The sequence below is a fragment of the Drosophila kikkawai genome, chromosome 3R (assembly GCF_030179895.1).
Source record: "Drosophila kikkawai strain 14028-0561.14 chromosome 3R, DkikHiC1v2, whole genome shotgun sequence".
Classification (NCBI taxonomy): Eukaryota; Metazoa; Arthropoda; class Insecta; order Diptera; family Drosophilidae; genus Drosophila; species Drosophila kikkawai.
Window position 1 is genome coordinate 16,771,443 of NC_091731.1, and position 18,969 is coordinate 16,790,411.

General features: G+C 43.6%; 5 protein-coding genes and 1 long non-coding RNA gene across 7 annotated transcripts in view; 2 read left to right on the top strand and 4 right to left on the bottom strand.

Moving 5' to 3' along the window:
* Positions 1–4,823, bottom strand: part of LOC138928857 (uncharacterized) — a 37,215-nt gene extending 32,392 nt beyond the window's left edge. Inside the window, exons 1-2 of the long non-coding RNA XR_011445252.1 lie at positions 4,535–4,823; positions 4,300–4,431 (exon numbers count right to left, since the gene is read on the bottom strand). This is a non-coding gene — a long non-coding RNA (uncharacterized lncRNA). The remainder of the gene's footprint in view (positions 1–4,299; positions 4,432–4,534) is intronic.
* A 379-nt stretch (positions 4,824–5,202) lies between these two features.
* On the top strand, positions 5,203–8,798 carry LOC108083995 (esterase B1-like). Its single transcript, XM_017180009.3, has 3 exons — positions 5,203–5,408; positions 5,947–6,413; positions 7,480–8,798. The coding sequence occupies exons 1-3, from the start codon at positions 5,362–5,364 to the stop codon at positions 8,661–8,663; spliced, it is 1,698 nt and encodes a 565-aa protein (XP_017035498.2). The 5' UTR covers positions 5,203–5,361; the 3' UTR covers positions 8,664–8,798.
* Positions 8,799–8,830: 32 nt separating this feature from the next.
* LOC121501881 (esterase B1-like) lies at positions 8,831–11,100 on the top strand. 2 transcript variants are annotated; one of them, XM_041774407.2, is made up of 3 exons: positions 8,831–8,996; positions 9,191–9,657; positions 9,872–11,100. In XM_041774407.2, the coding sequence occupies exons 1-3, from the start codon at positions 8,950–8,952 to the stop codon at positions 11,038–11,040; spliced, it is 1,683 nt and encodes a 560-aa protein (XP_041630341.1). In that variant the 5' UTR covers positions 8,831–8,949; the 3' UTR covers positions 11,041–11,100. The 2 variants fall into 2 exon arrangements, with proteins under 2 accessions (XP_041630341.1, XP_070143134.1); XM_070287033.1 differs by having other exon boundaries at positions 8,951–9,075.
* A 21-nt stretch (positions 11,101–11,121) lies between these two features.
* LOC108083994 (esterase B1-like) lies at positions 11,122–12,906 on the bottom strand. Its single transcript, XM_017180008.3, has 3 exons — positions 12,860–12,906; positions 12,366–12,754; positions 11,122–12,309 (listed from the first exon to the last, which is right to left on the bottom strand). Exons 1-3 carry the CDS (start codon positions 12,904–12,906, stop codon positions 11,123–11,125), a joined length of 1,623 nt encoding a protein of 540 aa, XP_017035497.1. The 3' UTR covers position 11,122.
* Positions 12,907–13,636: 730 nt separating this feature from the next.
* On the bottom strand, positions 13,637–15,585 carry LOC108083993 (esterase B1-like). The gene is made up of 3 exons (XM_070287032.1): positions 15,485–15,585; positions 14,896–15,362; positions 13,637–14,823 (listed from the first exon to the last, which is right to left on the bottom strand). Exons 1-3 carry the CDS (start codon positions 15,529–15,531, stop codon positions 13,637–13,639), a joined length of 1,701 nt encoding a protein of 566 aa, XP_070143133.1. The 5' UTR covers positions 15,532–15,585.
* An 814-nt stretch (positions 15,586–16,399) lies between these two features.
* Positions 16,400–18,273, bottom strand: LOC108084053 (esterase B1-like). The gene is made up of 3 exons (XM_017180072.3): positions 18,216–18,273; positions 17,660–18,126; positions 16,400–17,586 (listed from the first exon to the last, which is right to left on the bottom strand). The coding sequence occupies exons 1-3, from the start codon at positions 18,260–18,262 to the stop codon at positions 16,400–16,402; spliced, it is 1,701 nt and encodes a 566-aa protein (XP_017035561.2). The 5' UTR covers positions 18,263–18,273.
* Positions 18,274–18,969: the final 696 nt, after the last annotated feature.

Consider the following 18,969-nt stretch of genomic DNA (forward strand, 5'->3'; position numbering starts at 1 on the left):
ACTGATTTAAATTGTATTGTTATTGTTCCTTTATCTCTACTACATGTTAATTGTTATTTGATACTAGTAGAATTGTTATTGTTGCAGCCAAGACTAAAGAAACCAATAAAACTTTTCAAAAAAAAAAAAAAAAAAAAAAAAAAAAAAAAATAGAGCTGACATTTTAAATGCTCTTAAAGATATTTTAATTCTTGTGTATTCAGTAGTATTACTAAATTTGAATTTAAATTATTTTTCAGACTTGTTTAAAGTTATACAATAAAAAACATTTTACAATGCTAACATTTTCTAATAATAATATTGCCTCAACTTAAATAAAATCAATGCTTTTAAAATGCTAATGCAAAAATCAGCCTTATTCAGTATAAAATACTTTTCGCCAGGGTATAATGAACTATAGAACATTTCGCAGAGTTCCCCTGCTTGCCAGCAAAATAGTCCCAAATGTCCGAGGAGCGAAGCCACCAACGCAGCAGTTTATCACTGTGAGGAAAGGACGTATCCCAGCCCAGGCCAGCCCGACTGCAGCCATCTCCTTTGCAGCTGCCGAATCAGCAGCAGTGAAGGACAACGATGTCAGCAGCAGCAGGAACAAAGGCTGACCTCCGCCGCCAGCGTCCATTCCATTCCATTTATAAACCACCAAAACGAGACTATGACGCCGACGACGACGAGCATTGACCAGGATGTGAGGGAGCCGGACTGTGCAGTGGCTGGGAGTGCAAGAAAATGCCACAAAACTGTTTGGTTTCGGCTGCCTCGCCCTGCGCATCCGTTTCTTGCATTCCCAGGATCCTCTAAACAGGAACAAGAAAAACAACGGACCAAGTCTTGACAGCTGACATCGTGGAGAAGAGAGTAACGAGGGGCGGACAGCGGAAGGAGCAGCCGAAAAATATTCAGTGCCCATTGTTGGTCCTGAATGCTGGGTATCCGGATGGGACAGTTGAAAAGTAAAAGTTCGTCATTCAATCTATGCGTGTGCTTGAATTCAACCACGCCTCTTTGACAACTTTTCCCAGAGAGAAGTACTAGAAAAATGTTGGATTTACATCTGAAACAGATTCTCTTGAATTTCTAGTTTATTTAAGCAAGAAGCCTGACTTAAATCGTGTAAAGTCCAAAGTGTCCGTGCTTTTACAATGTCACTCTCTGGCATTTGATTATCCTTTTCAAACAATCTCTCAGTTCGCTTCACCTGACCCGCATTACTATAAATATGCATTCGTTTCAAGGATAGCTCTCAAGAAGCGCTGCCGACCTGACCTTTTCCAAGCCCTGGCAACGGGATCCGAAGCCAGCAAAGCGTGAAATTTCAATTTAACCCATTAATAAACCCAGCTGAAAATTTCCAGCGAATGCAATCAGAAGCAGAAAGAGAAAGACACAAAAATAGACAATAGTCAAAGGCGGAGACCTGCCCACACCAACTATTCAGATTCTCGTCCACATCCACATCCAACCCCATTCCCCAAGCACTTCTCTAGCCAGCTCTTTTGGTTAGTCATCTCTTGGAGCGGCAGCGGCCACAAAACAACTTTGGACTACATTTCACAAGAGTCGTACTCACACACACACACAAATACAAAGAGGGAGGAGGGAGAGCCAGCCACGCCCACAATTTAGACAATTTCACACAACAGAAAGGGCTGGGGGGGGGGATAGGGGAGGGCTACACTTCCGTTTCCGCTAGCTTGCACTGATTGTTTTATATCCTGTCAGAGGACACGCCGTTGCCGAAATTCACAAACTTGTTTTGCGCTTTCTTGGCGACTTGACTAAGGAGCGTCCCAGTGCACTGAGAGATATATTTTCGATATAGCAAGGGATTATTATGATACAATATATTACAAATTATAAAAAACTCTTAAAATAGTTAAAATAACAGCTTAAGGAAGACCTTTTACCCCAAAAAGTACTTGGAACTTCCTTTGTTTGCATCATCATAGACACAGAAAATCGCATCATGTTTTCTTCGAGTGTAAAATAAGGCTAACAGCGAGTTTGTTAGTTGGCGAATCGGTGGGATTCGGGTCCCTTGACTGTCGTTGCATTGCTGCGGCATTTGAATGCGGTCCTCGTCCAGCGGCGTCCTGCGAGAGAGCCCAGCATCCTTGCATATTTAATCAAAGTGAATTACAAATGCCACCAGACAATGACAGTGGCAACTTGGCAAATGACGACGGAGTCGACGCCTCTTACGCCCCGTCCTTATCAATTTGAAAGTGTTATATATAACGCCCGGACCAGCGCCAGGATAATGTTTCATTGCTGGCTGAACAGGGGAGGCACTGTGACGCGGTCCAAGGCGTTGTAGCCTGTAATTTGCGTTGGCAAGATCAAAAAGCATTCAGTTAATAATAAGACGAGCAGTCCATTATTTAACCATTGATGGGGGCCGAACACTTGGTGAGTCCTTCCACCCAGGACACCCCACCCCGCTGTGCTTCTCCACCGAACAAAAGTTAATTTATTTCTTTTTTCGCAGCTCCTTCTTGAGGGGCCCCCAAAAGAAGAATGTATTAAGAGACCGACGGAAAGTTAACTTTATGGCCTGCACCTTTTTCCCTCGAACAGGAAAAGTAAGTTTCGACTTCCCTTACCTTCGCTCTTAAGGGGCTTCCCCGCCGCTTAGCCCAATCTTAGCCCCGGGGGCGACAGTTTAATAATTACTCATTTTGCTTTTTTACCAAATTACTTTGTGAAAAATGGCAAAGTTGAATGCAAAACGGTTTCCATTTTCTATATGGACCTTTCTGCTTTCATTGTCGTGGCTTGTACTTCATTTACCCTTTTCTTTTGGGGCTTGATAAGATTTCCAATTGTTTTTTGGGGTTTCCATTTTTTTCGTAAAATTTTGTATTTAATTAAAAAGGTCTCGACCTTTTAAACAGTTTCTAGGAATCTCAAACACCTCATTGAATTCGTTGGACTTTAAAAATATTTCTTAGAAAGTTTTTCTTCATTTTAAATGTATTTAATTGATGGACATTCGAATGAAAAAGCAGAAAAATCAAAGTCAAGAGCGTGGCAAAAGTTAACTCAATTTATCCACAACAAAAAAATTCCATAGGAAAGAAGGAAACAATTTGTTCCCCTGACGCCGCCCTCTCACAGTCCAACATCCCCCCAAAAAGCACGCATAATTTTTGACGCATAGAACTTTGTCTGCATTTCAAATTCAAAATAGTTTGGGCCCACGAGCGTATGGAAAGTCCCTTTGGGTGCAATAAGCAAGCCAGATAAAAAAAAGAACCCAAAGAAATGAAACTTTCTAGCCGGACCCAAGGAAGAATATTTTTTTATGCACTGCGGTGGGTTCGGTATCGTTTTATGGACTTTGATTTTATGACTACTGCATATTTGCCATGCGAAACCCAAGGAAGGTCCCAGCGAGCACTTTTCCCGTCTTCCCTTTTTCAGGGCTGTCAGCTGCTGCGGCACTTTCAATTAACCCCTTTGACATTGAATTCACTTGATACCGAAGGAGCTGCTCTCACTGGCTTAAATCGAGATTAGAATGCTGGAAATTTAAGACCACACCCCAGGCCGAGCCCCTCTGTATAATTTAATAAGCTCCTCCATGTAACCAGCTCGCAGAGCTTGACTTCTCTTCCCTGGCACATCGGCCGGCTTAAGCCTATAATTTACAATGTTTCGGCTCGTCTTGACTTCGCATCCCACCCCTTCCAGGGAAGGGCAAAAAATTAACATTTCTTTGCCGTCGCTTACAATTTTGGGCCAGCATTTTTTAACTGGAAATTAAAGTGCGCGCAAGTGTAATTAAGTAGCTGCTCAAGTTATACGAGCAATCCCTTTCTCGGCCATTTCTCACCAGGCCACTCGACTGTAAATGGGTTAAACTCTTGGGATTTATGACAATTTTTTAATTAGTTGACGCTGCCTTCGGGACTGGCGTATTAATCAAAATCGTTTACGCGTAAATAAACTTTTTTCTATGCCCTGATTGCTTATGGAATTTGAGCAGACTGCTATATGCATATGGAAATTTCCACTCCCAACTCTCAGGTATTTGTTCGAAACTTCTGGCTAAAAGTTTGAGCATTTTATTTTCATTTCAGTTGTTCGAAGTTTTATAGAATTTTGTGGCACACAAATTCTTTGCCATTGATTGGAAATTTACAATAAAATAAAATGAAAAAAGGCAGAGGCGACGAAGTTGCCAACAATCAAACATAATTGTTCACAAGTTACCCAATGAAATTTTCATATAGGTAACGTAAAGTTAAAGTTAGGAATGTTTAAGCGGAGCTGCACAATATTTTATTAATTACTTACCTCAATAACATAAGCTTTCTGTACTTCATGGATTTTAATGTAAGAATATTCGAACCGGCTCTGCAATTTTTTAAAGTAAACAATAGTAAAGAGGGGCTTAGTTTGTGCACCAACAGCCTCTATTGAGCTATTCTGGGGAATAAAGTAAATAAAGTAAACCAAATAAACCGACAGAGAACATAAACAAACGTCTGATAAACAGAAGGCTTCTCAGACAAAGAATTTGATTACTTACAGTTTATTGAAATGTATTGCACATCTTAATAAAGCACATTAGTAAAATAATTTTAATATTTTCATATTTTAAGAACACACTTTCCGAATAATATAAAAATGTAAATGAAGTCCGGAACACGTGCTGATTGTCGACAGGAAACACTAGGAAGAAGAAGATCTATTTGCTGTTTAGGCACAGAGTTGCATCTGGTTTCTATCGATGCGCTAACAGCTCGCAAGCAGTCCAAGCAGTTTCTGTTATCTGCGCGCGCAGCTTTAATTGAAATGTTAATTTGACTGCACTTTAGTCCGAGTCGCTAAGTACACGTTTTAGCTCCTCTAATGGGGCAAATGCATGAACTATACCCCCATTTGGTTGCTGGTTTTGGCATGTTTTAACCCGCGCTCTGATATTAAATCAGATTTTATAACAGATCCGAGACCGTACTCGGAGTACATCATTAAAAAGCAATCACACGAGAAACACGAAACAGCTGTCCGCGATGAGTAGTCAGCGTCGTCGCTCTCCGCTTATCAGTGGGTAGTCTACTTCTATATGTTCGGTGCTCTTTCCGCGCTCCACAACCGTATGTTTCGGCACCACACAGCTCACATTGCGATAAGCCCCGGGTGTGATGATTATGGCGACAACTGAATTGGGGCTGCTGTGGGTTGTACTCGCAGTCGAACTGATAGATCGGATTGTACGGTTCTCGGTGCCTCAGTGCCTCGCTTCAGTTGTTCCCTGTCGATCGCGGCCGGCGGAAGTATTGCGATCTCAGTTGTATTGTGATCGGGAACTTTGACAAAGTGATATAGTGTCGAATCCAGCAGGAGACGAGAGTCATGGAGGTCCGAGTAGGCGTGGCCGATCTGCTAAAAATGGGCACCAAGTAGGTCACAGCGATGCAATTATTAGTATAAGCCTACCGGGTTGAATCGAAATTCCCCCTTACCAACGGAATCTAGGGACTCTACTCACTCACTTTTGAGTGAATGAACCACATAAAACACGTACAGGTCGATAAGGTTTATTGTGGCTTAAAATAATCACAAATAGTTTGACTGTTTGACTCCAGATTAGGTTCTAGTTCAAGTGCATTATTTTTATATTCGGTAATTTGTTTACTCATGGAATGCTTATATAGAATTTATTTTTGGGTAATTAATGAGCTTTAAGCACAGCATATAAAATAGAAATTTTGTATATTTGTAATTTAATGTGTCAACAGAATAACTGTCTGCAATAAAAGCTCCGTTTTCAAGTCGCTACTTAAGTTTAAAGAAAGGAAAAGCTTATAAATAAACCAAAAACTACCAAGTCTTGCAACTATGAATAAGACAAATTTATAAGAAAATCCAACCATAAAAAACTACTTAAAATATTAAATTATTATTGGTTTTTAATGAATTCATTCCTTGTGTCTCCAGGCTCATTGGCCACAAGATCGTCCAGTACCGCCAGTCAACCAAACAAACCAAAGTGGTCTGCACAAGGGATGGCCAGGTGCGAGGACTTCGTCGCAGGACGCTCTACGACGACGAGTTTTACTTCGCCTTCGAGGGTATCCCCTTTGCCCAGCCGCCAGTCGGTGAGCTGCGATTCCGGGCCCCTCAACCGCCACGTCCCTGGGTCGGAGTGAGGGACTGCACTTACCCGAGATCGAAGCCAATGCAAAAGCACTTTGTTCTCAGCATCGTTGAGGGCAGCGAGGATTGCCTGTACCTTAACGTGTATAGTAAACGACTTAAGTCGGACAAGCCGCTGCCCGTAATCGTTTGGATATATGGTGGTGGATTCCAAATCGGAGAAGCTTCCCGGGATTTCTATAGTCCGGATTACTTTATGAAGCAAGACGTAGTGGTGGTTACTTTCAATTACAGAGTGGGCGCACTGGGTGAGTTACCAATAATACAAATGAGTTTAATAATGGTCCAAGAAAATAGTTCAAACTTAAAGTTATTTATATTACATACCCTATACTTACATTTAAAGTCAAAAAGGAATTATATTATGATGATAAATGGGGTTAAATTTCCATCCTAGCGTGACCACATTCTACTTGTCGCCAGCCTCAGAGGTTGTTATAACATAATAATTTCCAGGTAAACAAAAAATTAAATAAATGCAATAACAACAAGATCAAGTTCAATGTGTTCAAAAGCAACAACAAGAAGAGTCAGAGCTTAGCTTATAGTTGTTACAACAAGTAATTCTGTTGAGATAAACATATATTCTGAAGCCAGTTTGTAAGCTTCAGTTTAATTAATTTAATTGAATCAAAAGTCGGAGATACATCAGTTTCGATTATATAAAAACTTCCTCTTGCTCCGTAATTGTCGGCCACCTTCACAGCTCACCCAAGTCAATTTGATCGGAAATAATTCACAGGCCGTACAGATTAATTGCACACTGCTGCCACTTTCCAGTCATAAAAGCATTTGCATTACTATTACGGTCTTAATATCTGTCATTATTTAACGAGGAGAAAACCACATTCACAGGTAATTACACAGGTCGACAAAACACAAAAATCAATGCTAAGCGTTAATATTCGGAGATGTCATTATTGTCCGCAGATTGTTTTTATACAATATATTATATAGCACTTTCAAAACGATTTATTTATCAGAATTAATTATAGCTCGTGCCATTTTGAACATTATTTATAAATAAATAAATATAAATATAAATATATACAAAATATAAAGGGGCAAAAAAAAGAGCATTACGCATATTTTTGTAGATCAGTGTTGTTTGAGAACATGTTGTTAAAACTTATGTGATCTATCTTTAAAAAAATAATTAAGTTAAAGTTTTTACGTAAGCATTTCTCTTATTCATTTAAAGTAAACTATTACTTGTTAAACAATAAAACAATTTGAATTAAAACCCCTTTTTGGACACAGATTTAAATTAAAATGTTAAACAAAAATGTTCACTTATACTGTTTTCTTGTTTAGGTTTCCTGAGCCTTTCGGATCGCGACCTTGATGTGCCGGGCAATGCTGGCCTAAAGGACCAGGTGATGGCCCTGCGGTGGGTCAGCCAGAATATCGCCCAGTTCAACGGAGACCCCCAGAATGTGACGCTGATGGGGGAGAGTGCGGGGGCTGCATCCGTCCACGCAATGATGACCACCGAGCAGACGCGGGGACTCTTCCACAAGGCCATCATGCAGTCGGGATCAATGTACTGCGAGTGGGCCAACGAACCGAGGGGACAGTGGGCCTATCGCCTGGCCTGCCTGCTTGGCTACTCAGGGAGCGACAACGAGAAGGAGGTGTTCCGGTTCCTCCAGCGAGCTTCTGCGTCTGAAATGGCCTCCAAGGCTATCGATTTGATTTCGCTGGAGGAGCGACGGGAGTACGTACTGTTTCCCTTCACACCCGTTGTGGAACCCTATATAACCAGGGACTGCGTGCTGCCCCGACCCCACAGGGAAATGCTGCCAGCAGCCTGGGGCAATGACCTGCCCCTGATCTTGGGAGGCAACTCCTTCGAGGGCCTCTTCTCCTACCAGAGCACCCTGCACGACGAGGAACACATGCTAAGCGCCTTTGAGGCTCTCATTCCACGCGAGATCAGGGAGAGACGCTCTCCTTCCCAGATTAAGGATCTTCTGCGCCAGTTCAAGGTGGACAACTTCGAGGATTCCACCAGAGGCCGAATGGAGTTCAACGAATGCCTTCACATTCTCTCCATGAAGCACTTTTGGCATGGAATTCATCGCACTATTCTAGCCCGCCAGCATTACGCTCCCACAACGCCCACATTTCTGTACCGCTTCGACTTGGACTCTCCGCACTTCAACCACTTCCGGCAGGTGATGTGCGGTAAGCATGTCCGTGGAGTTAGCCATGCGGACGATGTCTCCTACCTGTTCTACCACGTGCTGGCCACCAAACTGGAGAAGTCCTCCCTGGAGTACCAGACCATCGAGCGGATGGTGGGAATGTGGGTGGCGTTCGCACGAAATGATAATCCCAATTGCGCGCAGATCTCGCCGATCTTGTGGGATGCTTTGGACGACACAGGGCCTCAAATGTGTCTCAACATTGGAAAGCAGCTGGAGTTCATAAAACTGCCGGAAGCCAAGCAGAGTCGCGTGTGGGATAGGTTTTACGAAAAGCACGATTTATATTAGGGAAAATGTGCATCTTTTGTGTATAAAAAGTAACTGGTTTAATGTAGAAAAAATTTATTTGTTAAAAGGAATATTATTTTGAAAAAAAAAAAATAAAGAAGGAACGTGCTGATAATGTGAGCCTCATTCATTAAAGAGTGATTTGTTTATTACTGTTTGCATGTCGTTAAAAAAGTTTTTTGTTTTGTGCTAATCATTTTACCATGACCTAATATGTCCAAATAAAATGATTAAAAAATTGTATACTTAAAATTGAAAATTGTTTGCAAAGAGGGAGTCGTGAGCCATGGAGGTACGAGTCGGTCGAGCCGATCTTCTCAAAATGTACATAAAGTACGTCACTGTGAATTTGCTCGGGCTTTGGATAGCTTTTCAATTTGTTATTGTTTATTTTACAGTTGTGTTGAAACAGGTTTGTTTCGTTTTTAAATTGTATCAGAAAGTAATTAATTCCATTAAGAATTATTGTCCTGTTAGGATCAAAGAAGTGACATGTGAAGAAGTTTCATGTGATTGTATATCCATAGGTTTATTGGTCACAAAATCGTTCAGTATCGCCTAGCAACCAACAAGAAGGAGGTGGTCTGCACCACGAATGGTTCGGTGCAAGGACTTCTTCGTAAAACTCTCTACGACGAGGAACTCTACTACTCCTTCGAGGGAATCCCCTTTGGCCAGCCGCCAGTTGGTGAACTGCGATTCCGGGCCCCCCAACCACCATGTCCCTGGGTCGGATTGAGAGATTGCACCTACCCGCGGTCAAAGCCCATGCAAAGACACAGCATCCTCGGCACCGTCGAGGGCAGCGAGGATTGCCTGTATCTGAACGTGTACAGCAAGCGACTTACATCCAAGCAGCCGCTTCCCGTACTCGTTTGGATATACGGCGGAGGTTTTCAGATCGGGGCAGCTGGGCGAGACACATATAGTCCGGATTACTTTATGAAACAGGACGTAGTGCTGGTGACATTTAATTACAGAGTGGGCGCACTGGGTGAGTTGCCGATTAAACAATTAATTTTAGTAATTTGAAACTTTTTAAAAGTACTTCGATGTATGTAAGCCAGATTAATCACTTCTTATTTAGATGTACACCTTAAGATAAATATTATAAACACCTTTATATATATGATTTTCGAAAGGAGTTTAAGTTATTTTCTTGTCTGAAAACAGTACTTTAATTTGCGCCAATTACTTGTACTTTCAAGGCTTTCTGAGCATCTCGGATCAGGACCTTGATGTGCCGGGCAATGCTGGCCTAAAGGACCAGGTGATGGCCCTGCGGTGGGTCAGCCAGAATATCGCCCAGTTCAACGGAGATCCCCAGAATGTGACGCTGATGGGGGAGAGTGCGGGGGCTGCATCCGTCCACGCAATGATGACCACCGATCAGACGCGGGGACTCTTCCACAGAGCCATCATGCAGTCGGGCTCCATGTACTGCGAGTGGGCCAACGAACCGAGGGGACAGTGGGCCTATCGCCTGGCCTGCCTGCTTGGCTACTCGGGAAGTGACAACGAGAAGGAGGTGTTCCGGTTCCTCCAGCGAGCTTCTGCGTCTGAAATGGCCTCCAAGGCTATCGATTTGATTTCGCTGGAGGAGCGACGGGAATACGTACTGTTTCCCTTCACACCCGTTGTGGAACCCTATATAACCAGGGACTGTGTGCTGCCCCGACCCCACAGGGGAATGCTACCAGCAGCCTGGGGCAATGACCTGCCCCTGATCTTGGGAGGCAACTCCTTTGAGGGCCTCTTCTCCTACCAGAGCACCCTGCACGACGAGGAACACATGCTAAGCGCCTTTGAGGCCCTCATTCCGCGCGAGATCAGGGAGAGACGTTCTCCGTCCCAGATTAAGGATCTGCTGCGTCAGTTTAAGGTGGACAACTTCGAAGATGCCACCAGAGGTCGGATGGAGTTCAACGAGTGCCTTCACATACTCTCCATAAAGCACTTTTGGCATGGAATCCATCGCACTATCCTAGCCCGCCAGCATTACGCTCCCACAACGCCCACATTCCTGTACCGCTTTGACGTAGATTCGCCGCACTTCAACCACTTCCGGCAGGTGATGTGCGGTAAGCATGTCCGCGGAGTTAGCCATGCGGACGATGTCTCCTATCTGTTCTACCACGTGCTGGCCACCAAACTGGAGAAGTCCTCCCTGGAGTACCAGACCATCGAGCGGATGGTGGGAATGTGGGTGGCGTTCGCACGAAATGATAATCCCAACTGCGCGCAGATCTCGCCGGTCTCCTGGAAAGCTCTGAATAACACCGGGCCTCAGATGTGTCTCAACATTGGGGAGCAACTGGAGTTCAAAGAACTTCTGGAATCCAGGCAAAATCGAATTTGGGATAGGCTTTACGAATAGCACGACTTGTACTATGAGAAATGTGATATATATATCTGTCATACATAATTTCTTTGTTAAGATATCGGTTTTGCTTTAAACACTAAAAGAGAGCCTCATTGGGATACAAAGAGTCCCACATTGCCATCGAGTCAGCCTCTGGCAGTACCCTCATGTCCAGCTCTTGGCTGATGTTGAAGCACCGCTCCACTCCGCTTTCCATCCGCTGGAGAGGCTCCCACTTGGCATCTCCTATTTCCCGACAATTGGGATTTCCAGTCCCTGCAAACGATGTCCACATGCCCACCATACGCTCGATGGTCTGGTACTCTTCCGAAGATTTATCAAGGTGTGTAGCCAGTACCGTATAAAAGAGGTACGACAGCTCGTCGGCATGGCACGCTCCACGAAAAAAGTCGCCGCAGACTATCCAGCGGAACTGATGAAAGTGCGGAGAATCGACACCGAATCGGTAGAGATATGTGGGAGTTTCGGGGGCGTAGGTCCTGCGAGCTAGAACCAGGCGGTGCATATCGTGCCATATCTGCCGATGGGAGCAGATATTCAGTGCCTCGAACAAACCCATAGCTTGCTGCTCCTCATTGCTGAAGTAGTGCTTTTTGATGCGTCGCACGAGTAGATCCCGTTCTTCCGTGGTGCACGATGCACTCACTTCTCGCGGCAGGATATTGTGGAAGTTCCTAAGAAACCAGAGATCATCCCTCGTCATCTGGTAGCAGAACAGCCCCTCAAATGAGTTTCCTCCCATTATTATGGGTATATGGTTACCCCAGGCCTCTGGTAGCTGATCCTTATGTCTCCTGGGCACCACACAATGGTCTGTCTCATAAGGCTCCACCACCGGACCAAAGGCATATAGTAGAAAGCTCCGTACCTCATCCTCAGTGACGATGTTCTGATCACAGGAAGCTATCTCATAGGAGGAAAATTGTTTAAGAAAGCGGAAAACATCTACATCCTGCTCGCCGCCTCTATAGCCCATATTCTGGGCCAACCGAAGACCCCAGTTCGACTGCGGATTAGTCACCCATTCACTCAGTGCACATCCCGATTGCAGGATTGCCTTGTGGAACAGACCTCGTGTCTGTTCCGTGGTCATCAACATGTCAACGCATGATGCACCGGCGCTTCCTCCCGCAAGGGTGATGTTGCTGGGATCACCATTAAAGTGGGCAATGTTCTGGCTGATCCATCGGAGTGCCTGAACTTGGTCCTTGAGTCCTGCATTTCCTGGAATGTTTAATTGCGGATCCTTAAAACTAAGGAAGCCTGAAATAGATGATTTTTTTTAATCACAAAAGACAATACAAAGTGGCACAACTCACCTAATGCTCCCAGCCTGTAGTTAAAGGTAATTAACACCACCGGCTTCTTCATGAAATAGTCAGGACTGTAGATGTCGCGGGAGGCCTCTCCCTTCTGAAATCCGCCTCCGTATATCCACACGATGACGGGTAGCTTCTGGTCCGATATCAGGGTTTTCACATATATATTTAGATGCAGACAATCCTCACTGCCCTCCACAAATCCGAGAGTCATGTTCCGCTGCAGGGGCTTGGATCTATTGTAGGTACACTTGAGGACTCCCTGCCAGGGTTCCGGGGGATCGTAGACCGTCTTCCTTTGGAGGCCACATACTTTTCCGTAGTTGGTGTCCAACACTATAGTGTGACCAGTTGACAGACGGTACTGCCGGATCTTGTGAAAGGCCCACCTGAAAGAGAGATTAGCGATTTAATAAGCCGGTAACAAAAACCAATGGTGTAATGCCTAGCCTAGGCCGTGCACCTTTGAACTACAAGTGATCGTTTGTACTTACTTTGCGATAAGTTTGAAAAACTTGGGCCATTCCATTAGTAAGTCCATAATTTAGAATTAGATTTTACAATCTCTGTTTCCGTGGGATCTTATTTAAGGTCTAAGGTATTTTTTTCACCAAGGTTTGAAATTGTGCGGAGTTAACGTAGAACTGATCTCAGGTTGATGCCTACGGCAAGTGTAATTAAAAAACTCGACGCTGATAAATTTACATCTGAGTTTTTTAGAGCAATAACGCATACAGTCAACTAGCTTATAAACAGCAAACACATTAAGGTGCCGGCAGTCTTCTCTGCCCCCGGCAGAATCATTATGAAAATTTGAGTGGACTTCGCCTTACTTGAACTCAATGCTAAAAGTGTTATTGAAAGCCCTTTTAGAACATTTTATATACTATTTACTATTTCAAAGGTAAAAATGGTGAGGCCGCCTCCAATTAGAGCTGAGCTCCGTTTTGGTCACTATTTCAAAAGAGAATAACAAACGAAATCAAAGTACGCTTAAGCTTGTTGCTATAACCAGGTAGCTTTTAAGCAAGACACTTTAAAGTTAACTTTTGCGGTGACTCGACAATATATTTCTCCATAAAAAGATATGAGTTCAAGCTGTATTTAAGTAAATTCATACATCCTTATGAACACATAATAATAATAATAATAATTTTTAATGCAAGCATACATTTGAACTTTGCCTTTTAAAATATATAATAAAATGTAAGTTTAAAGTAATCCACAATGATCAAATTGTTTAAATTTATGAGAAGAACATGATTGAATCATTAAAAAAGAGATCCTTTGGGATACAAGGAGTCCCACATTGCCATCGAGTCGGCCTCTGGCAGTACCCTCATGTCCAGCTCTTTGCTGATGTTGAAGCACCGCTCCACTCCGCTTTCCATCCGCTGGAGAGGCTCCCACTTGGCGTCTCCTATTTCCCGACAATTGGGATTTCCCGTCCCTGCAAACGATGTCCACATGCCCACCATCCGCTCGATTGTCTGGTACTCTTCCGATGATTTATCAAGGTGTGTAGAAAGTGCCGTATAAAAGAGGTAAGAAAGCTCGTCGGCATGGCACACACCCCGAGTATCATCCTCGCAGACTAACCACCGGAATAGATTATAGTGCGGGGAGTCGAAGTCGAATCTATACAAATAAGTTGGAGTATCAGGAGCGTAGGTCCTTCGAGCGAGAACCAAGCGGTGCATGTCGTGCCATATCTGGCGGTGGGAGCAGATATTCAGTACATCGAACAAACCCATAGCTTGCTGCTCCTCGTTGCCGAAGTAGTGCTTCTTGATGCGTCGCACGAGTATATTCCGCTCTTCCTCAGTGCAGGGTTCACTCACTTCTCGCGGCAGGATATTGTGGAAGTTCCTAAGAAACCAGGGATCATCCCTCGTCATCTGGTAGCAGAACAGCCCCTCAAATGAGCTTCCCCCCATTATAACGGGTATACGATTACCCCAGGCCTCTGATAGCTGATCTTTATGTCTTCTGGGCACCACGCAATGGCCTGCCTCATAAGGCTCTACCACGGGTCCAAATGCATATACTAGAAAATTCCGCTTTTCATCCTGTGTTACCACATCTTGGTCATTTGAAGCTATCTGATGCGACGAAATTCCGTTAAGAAAGCGAAATATGTCTGCTTCCTTTTCGCCGCCTTTGTAACCCATTTTCTGGGCCAGACGGAGGGCCCAGTTAAAATCAGGATAATTCACCCATTCACTCAGTGCACATCCGGATTGCAGGATTGCCTTGTGGAACAGACCTCGTGTCTGTTCCGTGTTCATCATCACGTGAACACAGGATGCTCCTGCGCTTAGGCCCATCAGAGTGATGTTGTTGGGATCCCCATTGAAGTGGGCAATGTTCTGGCTGATCCATCGGAGGGCCTGAACTTGGTCCTTGAGTCCTGCGTTTCCTGGAATGTCCAACTTTGGATCCTTAAAACTGAGAAAGCCTGAGAAAGAGAAACAGCAAGAAATTGCTGATAAAGCCAAACTTATATACAAAGGACAATCAGAAAACTGACCCAATGCTCCTACTCTGTGGTTGAACGTAATAAAAACCACCTGCCGGTTCATAAAGTAATCCGGACTGTAGCAGTCACGAGAGGCCTCTCCTTTTTGGAATACCCCGCCATATATAAATACGATCACTGGTAGCTTCTTGTCCGATACCAGGGTTTTTACATATATATTTAGATGCAGACAATCCTCACTGCCCTCTACAAATCCCAGCACCATATTGCGTTGAAGGGGCTTGGATCGATAGGTTGTGCAATTTAGCACTCCTTGCCAGGGCTCCGGCGGTTGTGGAGCCTTGAACCGGATCTCACCCACAGGAGGCTTGGCATAAGGTATTCCTTCAAAGGCGAAGTACAGCTCCCCATCGTACGCCGTCTTTCTTTGGAGGCCACATACTTTTCCGTAGTTGGTGTCCAACACCACGGTGTGGGATGTGGACAGGCAGTACTGACGGAACCAGTGGAAAAGCATCCTATAAACGAGGTTAATGATTGGATAAGTATATTTTGGGAAAGGTATATATTCAACAAATATATAATCCTGAGAATGTACTATTGTATTCCGGGTATTCGCTTTTTCTTTATATTTACTCACCTCACGACAATTTTGAGAAACTTTTGCAATTTCATTCGATACTCCATACTTAACAATTTTATTTTTATTTTAATAAAGGAAAGTTGGCTTGAGTTAAATTTGTAAAATCATTGCTCAAAGATGTTGAATTGAGAGCTGTCGGCGTTAAACTGATCGCAAATGGAGGCTTACTGAAATTTTAATTAAGAACACGCAAGGTGAATATTTTAAAATAAGACTTTGTAGAGGCTTACTGGAGCACAATCACATAATCGTTAACCATGATAACTACCGTCAGCTAATAAAACATTATGAAGCAGACTAATTAAAAAGGTCTGACAATAATGCATACCACATTCAAAGTTGCTACACGAAGGCACCCCAAAGTTTGCCATTTAAAAATTCGGAGCAAACTGGTTTTTAGCGCAAATTTCAACCAGCCATGCGAAATGGCCAAAGCCATCGCCATCACAGAGCAACAATAGCCCGGAAAATTACGTGGTTTCGATTTTATAACTCCGAAAATTATCATCGCACCTGCAGCTTCGGGTGGGGGGTCAGTGGAATATTACCCACACGAGGCTGCAAAAATCAAAAGAGCAACTAATGTCTGGTGAATGACCTGGTTTATATTTGCTTACAGCGAAAACGATCAAGCTGTACAGTTTTGTTGCTTCATTAAGTGGACTGATTAAAACAAATAAAAATACTTTTGGAAGTCAAACTTAAAAAAAAAACACTGTAGATTACAAGCTGCCTAGGGAAAACGTTCTCAACACTCAGTTTAAGAGATCCAAAGGCTCACAATTTAAGTTTATCTCAAACTTTTCATGAATTTATGTTCATTTTTCTTAGTTACCAGTAAATGTTTATTAAAACTATACATGTGTATATTTGTATGTATAATATTTGTTTAAAGACATAAGAATAACATGATTAGAAAAGAGAGCCTTTGGGATACAAGGAGTCCCACATTGCCATTGAGTCGGCCTCTGGCAGTACCCTCATGTCCAGCTCTTGGCTAATGTTGAAGCACCGCTCCACTCCGCTTTCCATCCGCTGGAGAGGCTCCCACTTGGCGTCTCCTATTTCCCGACAATTGGGATTTCCAGTCCCTGCAAACGATGTCCACATGCCCACCATCCGTTCGATAGTCTGGTACTCTTCCGAAGATTTATCAAGGATAGTTGCCATCACCGTAAAAAAAAGGTAAGAAAGCTCGTCGGCATGGCACACACCCCGAGTGCCATCCTCGCAGACTAACCACCGGAACTGATTAAAGTGCGGGGAGTCGAAGTCGAATCTATATAAATAAGTTGGGGTATTAGGAGCGTAGGTCCTTCGAGCGAGAACCAAGCGGTGCATGTCGTGCCATATCTGGCGGTGTGAGCAGATATTCAGTGCCTCGAATAAACCCATAGCTTGTTGCTCCTCATTGCCGAAGTAGTGCTTTTTGATGCGTCGCACAAGTAGATCCCGCTCTTCTTGGGTGCAGGATTCGCTGACTTCTCGCGGTAGGATATTATGGAAGTTTCTAAGAAACCAGGGATCGTCTCTCACCTGCATGTAGCAGAACAGCCCTTCGAAGGAGTTGCCGCCCATAATTACAGGTATATCGTTGCCCCAAGCATCACGTAACTGATCCTCGTGTCTCCTGGGCACCACACAATGCTCAGTCTCGTAAGGCTCTACCACAGGTCCAAATGCATATATTAGGAAATGCCTCATTTCATCCCGTGTAACCACGTCTTGGTCATTGCAAGCTATCTGATACGACGAAATTCCGTTAAGAAAGCGGAAAATGTCGGCTTCCTTTTCGCCGCCTTTGTATCCCATTTTCTGGGCCAGACGGAGGGCCCAGTTGGAGTCTGGGTAATTCACCCATTCACTCAGTGCACATCCTGATTGCAGGATAGCCTTGTGGAACAGACCTCGTGTCTGTTCCGTGTTCATCATCACGTGAACACTGGATGCTCCTGCGCTTCCCCCCATCAGGGTGATGTTGTTGGGATCACCGTTGAACTGGGCAATGTTTTGGCTGATCCATCGGAGAGCCAGCACTTGGTCTTTGAGTCCTGCATTTCCTGGAATGTCCAGCTTCGGATCCTTGAAACTGAGAAAGCCTGAAATTGAGAAACAGCACGAAATTACTGATAAAGCCTATAATTATATACAAAGAACAATCAGAAAACTTACCCAATGCTCCCAGTCTGTAGTTGATGGTAATAAAAACCACCTGCTCTTTCATAAAGTAGTCCGGACTGTAAATGTCACGAGAGGCCTCTCCTTTTTGAAATCCCCCGCCATATATCCATACGATCACGGGAAGCTTTTTGTCCGATACCAGGGTTTTCACATATATATTTAGATGCAGACAATCCTCGCTGCCCTCCACAAACCCCAGCAGCATATTGCGTTGCAGGGGCTTGGACCGATTGGTGGTGCAGTTGAGCACTCCCTGCCAGAATTCTGGCGGTTGGGGAGCCTTGAACCGGAGCTCACCCACCGGGGGCTTGGCATAAGGTATTCCCTCGAAGGCAAAGTACAGTTCGTTATCGTAGACCGTCTTTCTTTGGAGGCCACATACTTTTCCGTAGCTGGTGTCCAAAACCACAGTGTGACATGTGGATAGACGGTATTGACGAAACCTGTGGAAAACCATCCTGTGAAGGATATCAATGATTGGATGAGCATATTTTGGGAAGTTATAATCCTGAGAATGTACTTCTGTATTTATTTTTTTTTTACTTACCTCGCGACAATTTTGAGAAACTTTGGCCATTCCATTCGAAAATCCATATTTACAAGTTTTATTTTTATTTTAATAAAGGAAAGTTGGCTTGAGTTAAATTCGTAAAACCTTTGCTCAAAGGTGTTGAATTGAGCGCTGTTTGCGTGGAACTGATCGTAGATGGAGGCTTACTGAACTTTTTATTAAAAACACGCGAGGTTAATATTTTTAAGTGAGCCTTTGTAGGGGTTTACAGGAGCATCATCACATAATCGTTAACCATGATAACTACCGTCAGCTAATAAAACTTTATTAGGCAGACTAATTAAAAAGGTTCGACAAAAATGTATACAAAATTATACAGATTGAATACGTGAATCAGATAGAAATACAATTTCCGTGTTGGACAGACGTCTTATTCACTTAGTCTATAGATATTTTTTACAATGGACGATATTGAAAAGTTTGCCGCGAAGAAGCACAGGTTCAAAGTTGTCACTGGAAGGCTCACCAAGGTTTGCCATTTAAAAATCGGAGCAAGCTGGTTTTAAGTGCAAATTTCAACCAGCCATTCGAATTGGCTAAGTTATCACAGAGCAACCATAGCCAGAAAATTACCTGATTTCGATTTAATAACTCAGAAAATGAGCACCGCACCTGCAGCCTCGATCTAGGGGTCAATGGAATATTAGCCACGCGAAACTGCAAAAATTGGGAAATAGCAACTAATGCCTGATGAATGATGACCGGGTTTATATTTGATAACAGCAAACAC